A 17,308-nucleotide genomic window follows, 5' to 3' on the forward strand; every position below is an offset into this window, starting at 1 on the left:
TCCTAGCTCCTCTTGGAGAATGGTGTTCAAGCTAGCAGGTGCAGCCTAGTTTCTCATCCAAATTATCCCCATCATGTGTGGGTCTCCAAGAGTAAAGTAATTTAACTTTGTGGAGGATCACAGTTTAACTCATTGTCTATACACAGGCAAAGGAACCAAGCAAGATTTCCCCCTCAATCAAATGACAGTTCAAATCGCTGAACGCTAGACTGACTTCCAGAAGGATACTGTGGTCTAATGGGAGTGGGGTTGCATTCAGCCAGTCCTCTATTAAGTTGGTCACTAAACGAAGGACTTTATATCAAACCGTCATAAAGCTCTGTTTAGACCAAAATATATGTATTGCATACAATTCTGGTCAACAGTTTCCTAGAAGGAACACTGCCTAAACACCACAGCTATTTAGCATGATAAATTACGTAACCTGCACAACTGTGGGAGGAAACTGGAGCACCCAGCAGATATGGGGAGAATGTACAGACTCCACAGTGGCCTGAGGCTGGAATCGAAGCCAGGATCCTGGTGCTATGAGGAAGCAGTACTGAGCCATCATCCTGTCCCACTTACAGTATACAGCAATTTTTTGTCCAATCCTAGTTGACTGGAGAGGTGAAGATGGGTCACCATCCTGAGCATTTTGTTACAACTGAGCAATTTGCTACTACTGTACATGGGGCTGTGATCAGTCAATTACATTGGTGCAAGCCTGGAGTTACATTTAAATGAAGCGAGATAAGCCGATGTCGGAACTAGCTGGCTTCTAAGGACAATCCGACTGCTTTATTATCACCTTTATGGGTAGCAAATCTTTCATTTCCATATACAGCAAACTGATTTCAGATTCTTAAACTGTCATAGTGGGAATTGAACTTATTTGACATTGTCTGATAAATGATCAATCTTGATCAGCATTGAATCGATGGAAAGTTCAGAAGAGTTTATAATTAAGTTAGTCAACCTTATGAACATCACACCTCTCTATTGGTGATAGGATGTTCTTATATCATGCTGATAGCATATTTTTCTCTGATCATTTTCTGTGTATTTTTGTGGGTCTGTGGTCCAGAGTTCAGTTTTTATAAAAAGAACAGAATAAACTTCACAGATCATGTAATGGTCCCATTCATTCATACAAGTTCAAAATAAACTTACAGGTTTACCAGGAGATCCCATAGTGCCATTCAATCCAGCTGGACCTCGATCACCCTGTTTGCAAATAAGTAAAGCAAAGATTAAATGGGAAGGAAAAAGCATTGATTGCAATCTCTATATTAAAGATCTAAAATACTTCATTTTCAAGGATACCAACAATCTGGAAAACTGAAACCATTAGCTTTCTAGTTTGGCATTTTTCTAATTAATTTGAAGTCAAATGTACATTTGGTCCACTGACCTTTTTCTATTTTTATTATTTGTTTGACAGAAACTTAATAAGGAAATCTAAAAAGACCACCTGGACACAAGTGGATCCTTCCACAGAATAAACTGAAGGGACTTGGGAAGTCTAGTTCAAGACTTTGTTAAGGTTAACATACAGGATCAGTTGGCAATTAGGAAGGCAACTATTAACTTTCATTTCAAGAGAGGTGGAATATAAGAGATGTTCTGCTGAGGCTGTATAAGGCTTTGATCAGATTCAATTGGAAGATTATGAGTAGTTATGGGCGGCATTTCTAAGGAAACCTGTACTGGCATCGGACGGGGTCCAGAGAAGGTTTACAAGAATGATCCAAAGGATGAAGGGCTAGTATTATAAGCAGCAGTTGAGGACTCCAGGTCTGTACTCAACAGCATTTAGAAGGTTGAGGGGGATCTCTTTGAAACTTACAGAACACTGACAGACCTGGATGAGTACACGTGGAGAAGATGTTTCCACTTGTAACAGAAACTAGGACCCAAGTACATAGACTCAGAGTGAAGGAATGACCTTTTGAACTGAGATGAGGAGGAATTTCTTCAGCCACAGAGTGATAATCTGTGGAACTCATTGCTGTCGAACAATCATTTCTTCCAGCATTTATTCTTTAAGCTTCAAATTTAATCCATATCAAATCTTTGCTGAATTTTCAATAGTTTAGGTTGTTTTGAAATGATTTGCATGTAGTCTGGAATTTCATACTGTAATGAAGGCATGAATATAGAATAACAGCCAATAACTTCAGGAGGGGCAAAATACCCAACCTTAAATCACACAGGGGTCCACCTTTACAATAGGAAATGTTCAAAATAAATCTTTGAAAATGGCTAAATGATGAGAATGGAGAATTAGAGAATTTAACCTTAATTTCCTGGCCAAGATTTAATTTGCTGTTTCGAAATTGTCTTCGACTATTCTCTCAGCCGCTAATTTAGCTAAAATTAATTATCCAGAATCAATAGATTTCAAATGCTTTAATCTATGTACCACTTTGGTGGAACAAAAATACACATGCTATACAGCAGTCCAATGCATCCAGTTTTGCTTGTCACTATAATTTTGCTTGTCAAAATCCATGAGAGGAATGGCACAGTCTGCAATGAGACATCAGTGAGATGCCATCTGGTCCCAAGCTGGACAATATCAGTTCAAGTTCTCCAAGTTCAGTCAGTCCATCTTCTTTGTGGCCAGCCCAAGAAATGCTGAAAATTCAATCTGTGTTGTTGGGAGCAAGAGCCGGTGATTCAGAGTAAAGTCTGCCAAGCCTGGGTATTATATGGAACCAAAATGTCCCTTGAACTTTCTCACTGATTACCAGATTCAGTGGCTTAGGTTTCAGAGAAGGATCATTTGAAGAAGTTTTGTCCAGAGACCTCATTCTGGGGACCACTGTCTGAACTTTATTTAATAAAATGGGGCAGATTGTTTATTGACAATTAAAACTGTTTGGGCTCACAAGAATAGTTCAAAATACAATCACTTCATACCTTCGCTCCCATTGCACCCTGAAGCCCTGGAGAACCAGGCAAACCCTGAAATTTAAAGACAGAGTCAACAATTAAAAAAGGTTTTCTTCCCTAAGCATCAAAAGATGTGTCAATTCAACCTACTTTGTTTACCGCAATGCATCTTGTAAATAGTACACACTAGTGCCACTTTGTAATACTATTTCAGGGAATGAATACTTAAAGTGGTGGAATGGTACCCATCAGGCTGCTTTGTCCAGAGTGAAGTTAAGTTGTCAGAGCTGCACTTACCCAACCAAGAGGATTCAGAGCAATAAACTCCATTACTGGTCAACAGTCATGCCAAAAAGAACAATACGAAAATAAGTCACCATTTCTACCTGGTCTACCTGTGGTTTCAATGGCATAATCCCAATTCATGATCCCTCACTCCAATCCTAGAACTGCATCCTCAACTCCAGGTGATAATCAGCTCATGCGCACATAGAGCATGACTTATTTAGAAACCAGTCAGTAAATCTATCTTCAGTTACACCTCAATGATCATCTCAAAGGGCAATGAAATTCTAAACCCCTCTTCTTTCTTATCAGACTCTTTCAACTCACTCCCTTCCACTCTTTCATCTTCATCTCTGCTAGACATTTGGGGATTGTGTTGTCTCTAAATCTGTTGTCACTGTAAAAATACTCAAAATCCATGAGAGGAATGGCACAGTCCTGTGATTCCTGAGATTCTGTTCTCCCCAATATCTCCAGTCCCTCCTTGACCCTAGCTCCAGTCTGACAACAGTCCAGAACTCCTTTCATGTTACCAAGCATATCACTTTTCCAAGGCTTCTGCCCTTGACCAGTTTCCAACCATTGAAATCCCTCTCCTCAGCTGGAATGCATAAAAACATAACCAGAACTTATCTACCAGACCCTCTTACACACGAAACCACCATAATTACACAATCCTTGACCCTCAGTTCTTTTTCACTACTTGTCCACTTCCTCTTCGCTATCACACTCTTGATAGCAAAAGGATACCCAGCATTCACTTTTTAAATCCCTACAGCTTGCAATACATTCAATCAGTAACACTGAGACTACCCTAATCAGAGACATTACTGGCAGATTGTGTGTTTGTCACTGAGCCTCTTTATCTTTCCTCAATCTCTGCTTGTTTTCAATGCTAGCTGTCAATCACTTGAACATCCTCCATCACTGCTGCTTCATGTTCTAATTCCATTCCCACCACAGCTAAATACTTCCCCTCCCAATGTTCACATGCACATTATTTGAGTTCCTCACTCACCACTTCTTAGCACATCTGTATGATGCCCTTTGCCAACAGCACCTAAATAATTTGCCCACAATATCCTTTTTTACGTTGCCATCATCTTTAATGTTATGCTGTGACGTTTGATTCTCCACTGTTGTCAAGATGTGGATAAGCCAGAGGTATTGCAATGTCAAAATGTCAGGATGAAAGCCAACAGGTTCAGCTTGACCAGAAACTCAGCATTTATCCACTGATTCTGCTGAATAGTAGAGCATATTTGAAAGATCAAATGGCCTACCTCTGCTTCTATTTTCTATGTTTCAGTGTTGACTGTCCAAAATGATTTTGGGGGGAAATGGTGCAGTAGAACACTGATAGAGTTGAAATCCAGGAGTACCAATTAATGCCCTGGTGATATGGTTCAAATGGGTTCGGAATGGTGGATCGTGGCCATGAAACTATCAATGATTGTCATAAAACCCCATCCGATTCACAAAAGTCCTTTAGGCAAGGAAATCTGCCACTCTTAATTGGTCTGACCAACATGCGACTCTAGATCCACAATAACGTGATTGATTCTTAAAAAGACTGAACAAACCACTCAGTTCAAAATATTAAGGAGTGGACACAAAATGCTAGTATCACCAGTGATGCCCATATCGCATAAGAATAAATTTTAAAGAATAGAGCTCAATGACACATGGCTTGTTATCTTCCCAGTCCAACATCTGATCCAACTTCATATCATCCTGTGAAATATCCCAGATTTCCATCCCAACGTTTATGCCTTTATCCTGTTATGAATGAAAGCCTGAGGTATCTTTGCCATTAGACAATTGAATTTCCTTAATTCTTTCTTGCTTTTGCCCTAAGAAGATACCACCTGTTCCACACAAAATCAATTCACCATAGATTCCCATGCCTAACTTGTTATCTCTGAGCAAATAATCCTCATTCTCTTCCATATCTCTCCTTGCACTAACAAATTTCAGTTTCCCCCTCCAGCCCTACACCCATGAAGCCTTTGCCCATTCTCTCCTCTTTCCACTCTACCACTGATGAGAGAATCTCACCTATCTGTTCTTCATACACTTCAACTCCTTTACTCCATCGCACTTCCTTCATGTCCCTCTTCATCAGCCATCTCCACTCATTTTCCACTTGATGCCTGCTTGAGTTTGATTGCTACCTATTGTGAAGGCATCTTGGTTTTTAGTACATATGTGAGCTGCAGTCTAACCAAAGTGCTCCAAACAAGGAGAGAAACTGTCACAACTCCAATTGTTCGGGCAGAATAATGATTCCCTACAAATCCACTCTGAAATCTAGAGTTACAGAGTCATAGAGATGTACAAGCACAGAAACAGACCCTTTGTTCATGCTGACCAGATTTCCCAACTAAATCAAGCACTTGGCCCATATCCCTCTAAACCCTTTCTGTTCATATGCTCATTGAGATGTATTTTAAATGATGCAATTGTACCAGCCTGTGGCAGCTCATTCCATTCACGTACCACCCTCTGCGTGAAAAGGTTGCGCCTTAGGTCCCTTTTATATCTTTCCCCTCTCACCCTAAACTTATGCCCTCAAGTTCTGGACTCCCCCACCCCACGGAAAAGACTTTGTTTATGCATCCTATCCATGCGCATCATGATTTTATAAACCTCTATGAGGTCACCCCTCAGCCTTCAACACTCCAGGGAAAACAGCACTAGTCTATTCAGCCTCTCCCTATAGCTCAAATTATCCAACCATGGCAACTTCCTTGAAAGGGTTCAGAAAAGATTTACAAGTTTCACAATCCTTCCAATAGGAAAGAGACCAGAATTGCACACAATATTCCAAAAGTGGCCTAACTAACGTCCTGTACAAGCGCAATATGACCTCCCAACTCCTATACTCAATACTCTGACCAATAAGTGAAAGCATACCAAACGCCTTCTTCACTATCCTATCTTCCTGCAACTCAACTTTCAAGGAGCTATGAACCTGCACTCCAAGGTTTCTTGGTTCAGCATTCCCTCGGACTTTCCTATTAAGTGTACAAGTCCTGCTAAGACTTGCTTTCCCAAAATGCAGCACCTCGCATTTATCTAAACTAAACTCCATCTGCCACTCCTCAGCCCACTGGCCCACCTGATCGAGATCTTTTGTAATCTGAGGTAACCTTTTTTGCTGTCCACTACATCTCCAATTTTGGTGTCATCTGCAAACTTACTAACTATACCTCCTACGTTCATATCCAAACCATTTATATAAATGATGAGAAGTAGTGGACCCAGCACTGATCCTGTGGCACTCCACTGGTCACAGGCCTCCAGATCAGGGAAAAACAACCCTCAATCACTACCATCTGTCATCTACCTTTCAGCCAGTTCTGTATCCAAATGGCTAGTTCTCCCTGTATTCCATGAAATCTAACCTTGCTAACCAGTCTCCCATGGGGAACCTTGTCAAATGTCTTTACTGAAGTCCATATAGATCACATCTACCACTCTGCCCTCATCAATCCTCTTTGTTACTTCCTCAAAAAACTCAATCAAGTTTGTAAGACATGATTTCCCATGCACAAAGCCATGTTGACTATCCCTAATCAGTCCTTGCCTTTCTAAATACATGTAAATCTTGTCCCTCAGGATTCCCTCCAACAACTTGCCCACCACTGACATTAGGCTCACCAGTTTATAGTTTCCTGGCTTGTCCTTATCACCTTTCTTAAATAATGGTACCACGTTAGTCAACCTCCAGTTTTCTGGGACCCTTACCTGTGACTATCAATGACACAAATATCTCAGCAAGAGGCCCAGCAATCACTTCCCTAGCTTCCCACAGAGACTAGGGTACACCTGATCAGGTCCTGGGGATTTATCCACCTTTATGCATTTCAAGACATCCAGCGGTTCTAGCAGTTTATGTTAAGTCACGTGTAGAAGTTACACTTACAGGCAAACCTCGAGGTCCGGCTTCACCTGGAGCTCCTGGTTTACCAGCTTCACCCTACGAAGAAAGTAAAGAAGGAATTTGTAAAACTCAAGTCGAAGAATGAGGCAAAACATTTCTGAAAGAATTTGGAAGGTTTCAATCTTACCTTTGATCCAGGCATCCCAGGTATACCATCCCGTGCATCAACACCTGGTAATCCCTTGTACAGAAAACACAAGGCTCTTCAGGAGCAGCAGCGCAGTGAATTCAACTGATTATGCAAATGAGCTCTACATTGTGTACAGGTGACAAGGAAGCACCAAATTGACAAGAAAATAAATGCAACATTCAGTCATTATCTGGGAAGGCAGAGACAATGTTCATACCTCGGGGTTGGGATAATTTTAGTAAAATATTTTTTCTATTTCTTCATTTTGTGGGATGTGGGCATCGCTGGCTGGCCAGCATTTATTGCCCAACCCTAATCACGGTCAAATCATTAACTTAAAAATAAAATAGTGTTAATGCTTGAAATCTGAAATAAAACAATAAATGCAGGAGAAACTCAGCACATCTGGACCATCTGCGGAGAGCGAAAAGCAGAGTTAACGTTCCAAGTCAAATGGACTTTTCTACAGAGTTCTGAAGAGGAGTCACGATAGAGTTGAAACCTTGATTTTATTTCTCTCTCCACAGATGCAGCCATACCTACTAAGTTTCTCTAGCACTTTCTGTTTTGATTTCAAAACATTAGTACATCTCTTCCCTTTAGAGATTTGTTCTCCCTTGGTTACCATACCCTTTCTAGATGTTTTTCTTTATTTCAAATTTCAAAGTTTCTCCTGTTTTTCCAAACTCACAGTTGCATTTTAATATAATGGATATCCAAGATTGACTTTTCAGACATAAGCTGATAGCAGTTAAATAAAGTAAGAGCTAAACTGGTATCTTCTGGTAAATAAATAAGAAAACTGATGAAGAAACACTCACTGGTTCTCCTTTTGATCCTGGAGACCCTGTAATTCCCCTGGGACCAGGGCGACCCTGCAGTTTAAATAAGAAAGACAGATCAGGTCAGTTTTATGAGTTGCACACAGATTCACACAATGGAAGTGTACATCAGAGGAGAGGGCATCAGGAGGCTGTAGAACATTTCCCATTGACAGCAGGCTATGTTGACCTCTGTACTGGATCTTTCAGTAGATGCTCCAATGATACAAAGACCATTGTAAAAGCCAAACCACAAGACAAATTGGATACCAATATGTAGGCTAATGAGTTAGCTTAAGAAAAAAATGAATAAGGCTCAGGAATGCATTCTTATTTTGTGTCCACACATCACAGAGAGGTAGAGCTCTAAAGAAGCTGTTCAACCCATAATGCCTGTACTGGAGCTTTAAAGAAGCTCTTCAATTAGTTCCATCACATGCATTTTTCCCATGACTCTGAAAATTTCTTTCATTAAATATTTATCCAAGACCCATTAGAAAATTATTGATTCTGCTTCTTTCAGTAAGTTTCTGCAGTTCATCATAACTCTGTGTATTGTTTTCCTCTTGTGGTCACTGGTTTTTCCCAGTTACAAAACAAAGCTTTTACTTAAGTCCATCACTAAATGAAAATGTGATGATCTAAAATGAATGAGAATCTTTTATTTGAGGTGATTCATCTAAAATGAATGAGAATCTTTTATTTGAGGTGAAAAGTACGCACACATGAGAAAAATAATGAATAACATAATGTGACTTACACGATCACCTTTAGGGCCAGGCTCACCCAGAGGGCCTTGAGGGCCGACATCTCCCTGAAAAGGAATAGACAATTGTCACACACCTTTCACAAACTATTAAATAGTCATTATGTGGACTGCAACTTTGCTGCACGCATTACCCTAACAAAATGTCATGCTATGACACAATACTGCTATGCATCTAACTGAAAACTGCAACACGTTTTAAAATCCCAAATAAGACAAAGCCATTTAGTGACCACTGATGTACAATCTTAATGAACAAATGCTCTAGTATCATCAAGTAACACTCTGGATCAGGAGTACAGCATCTTTGAAGTATTCTAAATTATTAACATGAAATGACTCAGCAAACCCAAACTTTTCACTTCAAACACTTAACTCTTTAATATATTTGATACATCAACCATATCTCAATATAATAGCTACAAGAGTAGGTCAGCAGCTAAGAATCATGTTGTGAAGAATCACTTGCTGATTCCCCAAAACCTAGTAAGAGACAAAAAAAAACTGCAGATGTTGGAATCCAAGGTAGACAAGCAGGAGGCAAGAACACAGCAAGCCAAGCAGCATCAGGTGGTGCAGAAGTCAATATTTCAAGTATAAGCATTCTTCAGGACTGGGGGTGAGTGTAAGGAGAGCTGCAGATAAAGGAGGGGTCAGGGAGGGTTTTGGTTGGGGAGATGGGCAGGTAGTCAGGTAGAGAGAGGTGAACACAGTAGAGGGAATGACCTAGTTGGTTGATGGGAGGAATGAATTTGGTTGGTAGCTGGAAGACGGGGACAGTCAGGAGGAAGGGGAAATGAGGAAACTGTTGAAGTCCACATTGATGCCCTGGGGTTGAAGTGTTCCGAGGCAGAAGATGAGGCGTTCTTCCTCCAGGCTGTTTGGACCCCACCACCAGGGCTATATTTCCCTCCCCACTCCTTTCCACCTTCCGCAAAGACCGTTCCCTCCGTGACTACCTGGTCAGGTCCACGCCCCCTTACAACCCACCCTCCCATCCTGGCACTTTCCCCTGCCACCGCAGGAACTGTAAAACCTGCATCCACACCTCTTCCCTCACCTCTATCCAAGGCCCTAAAGGAGCCTTCCACATCCATCAAAGTTTTACTTGCACATCCACTAATATCATTTATTGTATCCGTTGCTCCCGATGCGGTCTCCTCTACATTGGGGAGACTGGGCGCCTCCTAGCAGAGCGCTTTAGGGAACATCTCCGGGACACCCGCACCAATCAACCACACCGCCCCGTGGCCCAACATTTCAACTCCCCCTCCCACTCTGCCGAGGACATGGAGGTCCTGGGCCTCCTTCACTGCCGCTCCCTCACCACCCGACGCCTGGAGGAAAAACGCCTCATCTTCCGCCTCGGAACACTTCAACCCCAGGGCATCAATGTGGACTTCAACAGTTTCCTCATTTCCCCTTCCCCCACCTCACCCTAGTTCCAAACTTCCAGCTCAGCACTGTCCCCATGACTTGTCCGGACTTGTCCTACCTGCCTATCTCCTTTTTCACCTATCCACTCCACCCTCTCCTCCCTGACCTATCACCTTCATCCCCTCCCCCACTCACCCATTGTACTCTATGCTACTTTCTCCCCACTCCCACACTCCTCCAGCTTATCTCTCCACGCTCCAGGCTCACTGCCTTTATTCCTGATGAAGGGCTTTTGCCTGAAACGTCGATTTCGAAGCTCCTTGGATGCTGCCTGAATTGCTGTGCTCTTCCAGCACCACTAATCCAGAAACTGGTTTCCAGCATCTGCAGTCATTGTTTTTACCTTGTTTCCTTTTCTTGCCTAACTGCCCACAATGTCCTGGAATACACATGATCAGGTCCTGAGGATTTATCTACTTTTATGTGTTTTAGGACCTATAGCACCTCCTCTTTGTGGACTCTTTTCAAGGCATCACTATTTCCCTGAGTTTCCTAGCTTCCATGTCTTTCTCCATGGTGAATACCCAATTGCACGTAATAAGGCCAGCTCCAGAGAAATTTAACATCTTCTCAGCTTGCACATTGTGCTGAAGGTTGGGAGCTTAATCTGATATTTGCATACAATCATTCTAGTCACAGAATTATAGAGTCCCAACAGTATGAATGCAAGCCATTCAGCCCATCAAGTCCACACCAACCCTCTAAAAAGCATCCCACCCAGATCCAACATCCTACTGTATTTAATAACACTGCATTTCTGATGGTTACACTGCATACTCATGGACAGTATGGGTAATTTAATATGGCCAATCTACCTAAACTGCACATCTTTGGATGTGGGAGGAAACCGGAACACCTGGAGGAAGCCCAGGAATATACGGAGAAAATGTGTAAACTCCATACAGCCAACTGAAGCTGGAATCAAACCTAGGTCCCTGGCATTATTTTACACTGCTGAACTATGATTTGATCGGGTAATTCTTTTGATGCTTGTGGGATCTTGCTATGTACAAATTAGACACTCCATCTGCATTAACAAATGACTACACTTCAAAAGTACTTAATTAGCTGTAAAGGCATTTTGAGATACCTTCAGGACATAACATGCTATATAATTTTTCGTTTATGTATATTGGCTGCACATCAGCAGTTTTTGTTCAAGGATATATTTATCACCTCAGCAATAAATCAACAACTTCAATTCATTACCTTTGGAGCTATAAATTAACGGGTGGTCACTTTGGAACTCAACTGACACAATGTGATATCATAACTTCCACATAATCAACTCTGGATATTCATGGATTACCAAGAAGCAGCACTCTGTCCACAGTCATAGCATATCACTTTCAGTCACATTTAACATAAACATTAACAGTGAAACCTTTCATGAGTTATGGTATAAATAGAATGCATGAGGAGACAGTGGAATAGGAGGTTAACTCTACAATGCTACACCATTATAAAAATCTTCATTATTAAGATCACATATTTCCATCATCAGAACACTGACTTATCCCCCTTTGTTCCCTCACCACCAACCTACTGGGTCTACTGTTGTATTCCCCAAAGTTCTGTAGTATTGCCTGATGATTTCAATGATTTATCATACTGCCACTTGTGGGATATTGCTATGTACAGATTGCCTCTTCTATTTCCATAGGTTATAACGCGTACAAAAATTTAATCAGCCAGGAAGTATTTTGGGATGTGAAAGGTGCTATTTAAATGCAATCTTTCTTTCTTTAATACAGTAGTGAGCTCCCAGAATGTCCCATTGTCAGAAGTGAGGATATTGGCAACTGGACACAGTAACAATGAAAAAGCTAACCAACATAATCAGAATTATGTTGTAACCATATATAATGCACAACACTAAAGACGCCACCGAAGCCAAATGGTCTGTGGTACAGTTTATTCTCAATCTGAGCTTCCTTCCAATCCTATTTCGTCTTTCCTCTCAGAATGATTTTCTATTTCTTGCTGTCTCATGCACTTGTTGAGCTTCCTGGAACTGCATCTATGCTATTTGCCTGCACAGTTCCCTGAGGTAGTGAGTTTCTCATTCATACCACTTGGTGGCTAAATAAAAAAGGACAGTTACATATGCATTACTTACAGGTGAACCAATAGGACCAATGCCACCAGGTTCGCCATCCAATCCACGAAGACCCTGGAAAAATAAGCCAAGAAGATGGTTTTAGAAGGAAAAATATCCAACAACGATTCTTTTGACAGTGTTGTGAACTTCAATAGTTACAAAGCAATAGTTACATATAGCAATAGTTACATTGCTATATGTAGCAATGCCTGCACAGGGCACTGACCATAATTATAATGGGATCTGTGCACAGTCTGCTATCTTCCAACAGTGATAACCATTTGAAAGAACTTCCAACATGGTAGCACCATTCATTAAATCAGCTGTCGTGTATCAAAATAATATGGTGGCTGACATTTGGTTCTCTGTGGCAGTGAAGAAACATGTTAAATTTGCAGCAGAGGCATTCCGTTAAATATAGTCACTCCTTTATCACATGGCTGCCAACATCACTGAAATCTCTGCTCAACATCCTACTCAACCAATTATAAGTGTAAAGGTAAGCATAATACCTCAAGGTCAACATTCACAGAATGAGCAAGAAGGAGCTCCCAATCAATTCTGTTACTTCTGCTCTTGAATCTCTACACCTATTGTCACCAGCAGACAGGTTGACTGAAAATTAAGAAAATACTTTCATTCTGCTTGGCTTTCACACCAGCTGCAATGCTGAGTAGGACATTTCACGGAAATTCGGAAATTGTTGGCAATGGAAATTTTGCAAGATGGGAGCTAACTCACTGTGGAACGTTGATACCTGTTATGGAACTGGCCCCAAGTTCATCGTTGTCGGACAATGACATGTAAACCAATTGGTAATAGCATCGACCTCTACACAAAAGTATTTATTCACTTAAAGAAACAAATAATTTGTAGCCTGGCTTCTTCCGCACATGCATAAGCTAGTGTAGCGCACCAAGAGTGATTCCATTGCCCCACAAAAAGAAACAAAAGCACAAAAGTATACTTTTTAAAAATATAGAATTGAATTTTACGGCAGAGAGGAAAGCCCAGTGTGCTGCTCTGAGAGTTTAGATTCCATTTCACAAAGCCTTGGTTAAACCACACCAGGAATCACTGGAAGCATTCTGGGCATCACACTTTAAGCAGCAGATATTGACCTGGAGGGAGTGCACTGTAGATTTACCAGAGTAATACCTGAACACTAAGCGTATAATAAGGTAAGATTAAACAAACTTATGGTTGTATTGCCATAATTTAAAGTAGACAGGGCAAAGTGAGAAGGTATCATCTTAGTATTGAAGCCAGACCTTTCTGTGATGGAATTACAATTTATATGTTTATGCAAATAGTGGTGGAAGTTTAAACTCTCTTCTGCAAATCATAATTAATTCTAGATAACTTCTTTAGATAGCCCCCATGAAGTTATGTTGAAGGAAAATGTATATAATACTGCAAAAACTAGTGGTAGGTTAGAAGATTGTAACTATTTAAAAATGAAGAAGGAAGCTAAAGTGAGCATTAGCCCTCAGTGAGTGACATTGGGGAATTAATGATGGGAAACAGGAAAATAGGGGAAGCACTTAACACATATTTTGTATCAGTCTTCATTGCAGAAGTCACAAGAATACCCCAGGACTGTTTATAAATCAAGAGGAAAAAATAAGGAACTTAAAGCAATCAATCAATCACTGGGAAAAAGTGCTGGTAATACTGGATTAACACTGACAGGTCCCCATGGACCTGACCAACTAATACCTATTGGCTTGAAAAAAGTTATAATCCTCCAAGATTCATGAGATTCTGGAAAGGCCCCAGGTAATTGGTATATGACAAATATAACATCTTTATTTGAGTTCTTTGAAGTAACAACAAATAGGTAGATAATGGGGAACCAACTGAGGTGATTTATTTGGATTTTTAAAATGCATTTATAAGATATATATCAAAAATTATTGCACGTGATAAATGCACATGTATCTTCACAGATAGAAAATTGGTTAGGCAAACAGAAGCAACATTTCAGAATTAATGGCTCATCTTTAGGAGTGCAGTAAAGATCCGTGCTAGGATCTCAACTATTTATGAAAGACTTTAATGACTTAAGTGGAGAGACTGAGAATGTGATAATTAAATTTGCTGATGACACAAACATGGGTAGGAGAGTAAGCTGTGTCATTAGGCCAACACCTTAGAACTCTCAAAAACAGCACATGGACTGCATGGGCTCGAGAAGGCACCTCATCATCACCTTCTCAAGGACAGCTAGGGGGATGGGTAATACCCAGTGACTCCCACATCACATCAAAACAAATAAATAAATAATACATAGGAATATGCAAAGAATTTATGGATAGGTTGAGTGAGTGAGCAAAAATGTGGCACACAGAGTATAACATTGGAAAATGTGAGGTTGTTCACTTTGACAAACAGAATAGAAAAGCAGAATGTTACTTAACTGGAGAGAGATTGCAGAACTTGGACATACTGAGGGATTTGGATGTCTTGCTACATGAATCACAAAACATTACCATGTATGTAAAGCAAGTAATTAGATTGCCAGCTTTTATTACAAGGGAGACGATTGCATAAATGAAGGGAAATTTTGTTACAACTATACAGGGCCTTGTGCAAGACTTCATTTGGAGTACTTGTAAAGTTTTAGTGTCCTGACCTACATATAAAGCAGTTCAGAAAAGATTTACCTGACTGATTCCTTGGTTGAAGAAGTGGAAGTGATCTTATTGAAATGTATAAGATTCTGAAGGGACTTACAGTTTGAGGTTAGGAATTTGTGTTGCTAGAAGGGGAGCCTTCTTGGGGAATCTAGAGTTAGGGCATACAGCTCCAGAACAAGTGCCCCATTTAAGACAGAGGAGACGAGGATTCCTCAGAGGGTTGTTAGTCGATAGAGTAGTCTTCGCCAGAGAGCAAGGTCACTGAATACATTCGAGGCTGAGTTAGACATATTTTTAATTGACAGAGGAATTAAGGAGATATTGTATGCAGGAGAGTGAAGTTAATGTCCCAATCAGGATAGCCATGAACATACTGAATGGTGATGCAAGCTCAAGGAGTCAAAAGACATATTTTCTTATGATAATAATATTAACGTTAAAGCTGAGATTGTTTGGTCTTTGGTCATCAAATGCATTAAGGAATACAGGACCAAGAGGGAAAATGAGTCCCAGATTAGCTGCATGGAGGAAAAGGCTCAAGGGGCTTAACAGCCTAATTCTGTTTCTATAATCCTTTATTTCTAGTCAAAAACTGAAGCTCATTTCCCATAACATGGCAACATTTTCCTCTATCAGATAGTTACTCAATATCATTTTTAAGTTTAATCATTATTTGAGATAGCTATGAAATAGTCTCACATCATATAATCTATGGTATGTGTGAAGAGAAAACAATTGTGCAGTATTCCTCTTTAAGTTGAGATTTAACTCTCCTTAACCATCTTTAATTTCTCTGGGAGGAAATTACAGATTCAATTTTAAAACCTGCTGTGCCACTTATGTAGCTTTCTTTAAAAGTGGCACTAAGTCAGAAGAGGTTTGCCACAGAAAGATATAAATTGCAAGTTAATGAGATGGGGACTGAAAATTGTTTGAACTTAACTATTTTCATCAGTTTAACTTACCATATCACCCTTTCGTCCATCCATACCAGCATAACCTCTAGGACCTTGAATACCCTAAAGTTCACAAGAAAACTTCTTGTTAAAAGAGCAAGTAAATATTAGAAACTATTGGAACTATTGCAGACAATTTTAACATCTTCATTCCAATTGTCCAACTGAGCAAAGCTGTTTGCAGGATCAATGCCAACTGTTGTACAGTTGGTAATGCACTTGTATCCAGGTCTGAAGTTGGTGGATTCAAATCGTGCTTCTCCAGCACTTGTACACAACTAGTTAGGTTACTGCCCCATTGCCAACACTGAGGGAGGTGCCTTGCCCCAAACGATCATTGGCACACAAAGCAAATAAGCAACCAACTGAAGACTAAATCAACAAATATTTAATTAACTAAACAGTTCAATTTACTTGGTAAAGGCTGCAGAAAAGGATCTGCTACGCTCCTTTGAAAGTAATAAGACTCAACCAATCAAATTACTCCAATAGGGCTGTCATCTTGAAAATGTGTTGGTTAAAAACAACAGTTACAGAACAGAAAATTGTGAAAAATATTGGCAATTCAAAAGAACTCTGTCTTACTCAGAGTTGCAGCATACGTTCATCAGACTGGCCGTTGTCCTTGTCAATCAGAGCAGGTCTTTCATCTATGCATTTTTATTCAACAATCCATTTAAGTAAATTAAACTCCATCTGCCAGTCCGCAGCCATGTGGCCCATCTGATCAAGATCCCATTATACCCTGAGGTAACCTTCTTCGCTGACCACTACACCTCCAATTTTGGTGTCATCTACAGACTGACTAACCATACCTCATCTGTTCACTTATTTATATAATTTATATAAGTGATGAAAAACATTGCAGCCAGCACTGACCCTAGTGGCACACCACTGGTCATGGACCTCCAGTCTGAACTCTCCACTCTCCACCATCACCCTTCATCTTCTATCTTTGAGCCAGTTCTGTAACCAAATGGCTACTTATCTAACCATGATAACCAGTCTACCATGAGGAACCTTGTTGAACACCTTACTGAAGTGTGTACGATCTTCATTACTTATTCAAAAAAACTCAATCAAGTTAGCGAGACACGATTTCTCATGCATAAATCAATCCTTGCTTTTCTAAATATATGTAAACCCTGTCCCTCAGGATTCCTTCCAACAACTTGCCCACCACCGATGTCAGGTTCACCAGTCTATAGTTCCCTGACTTATCCTTAAATAGTGGCACCACGTTAGCCAACCTCCAGTCTTCCGGCACCTCACCTGTGGCTATGGATGATACAAATATCTCAGCAAGGGACCCAATGATCACTTCCCTAGCTTCCTACAGAGTTGTAGCAT

At 40.4% G+C, this 17,308-nt stretch overlaps 1 protein-coding gene across 1 annotated transcript in view; it reads right to left on the reverse strand.

Annotated features, from left to right (window-relative positions):
• col9a1b (collagen, type IX, alpha 1b) overlaps nucleotides 1-17,308 on the reverse strand; it is a 151,741-nt gene that overhangs the window by 82,308 nt on the left and 52,125 nt on the right. Inside the window, exons 14-21 of the mRNA XM_043681717.2 lie at nucleotides 15,968-16,021; nucleotides 12,382-12,435; nucleotides 8,820-8,873; nucleotides 8,060-8,113; nucleotides 7,236-7,289; nucleotides 7,091-7,144; nucleotides 2,905-2,949; nucleotides 1,153-1,206 (exon numbers count right to left, since the gene is read on the reverse strand). Coding sequence (XP_043537652.2) covers nucleotides 1,153-1,206; nucleotides 2,905-2,949; nucleotides 7,091-7,144; nucleotides 7,236-7,289; nucleotides 8,060-8,113; nucleotides 8,820-8,873; nucleotides 12,382-12,435; nucleotides 15,968-16,021 — 423 coding nt within the window. The remainder of the gene's footprint in view (nucleotides 1-1,152; nucleotides 1,207-2,904; nucleotides 2,950-7,090; nucleotides 7,145-7,235; nucleotides 7,290-8,059; nucleotides 8,114-8,819; nucleotides 8,874-12,381; nucleotides 12,436-15,967; nucleotides 16,022-17,308) is intronic.

Source organism: Chiloscyllium plagiosum, unplaced genomic scaffold (assembly GCF_037043375.1).
Source record: "Chiloscyllium plagiosum isolate Xiang-an unplaced genomic scaffold, Cpla_swu_hap1 HiC_scaffold_3, whole genome shotgun sequence".
NCBI lineage: Eukaryota > Metazoa > Chordata > Chondrichthyes > Orectolobiformes > Hemiscylliidae > Chiloscyllium > Chiloscyllium plagiosum.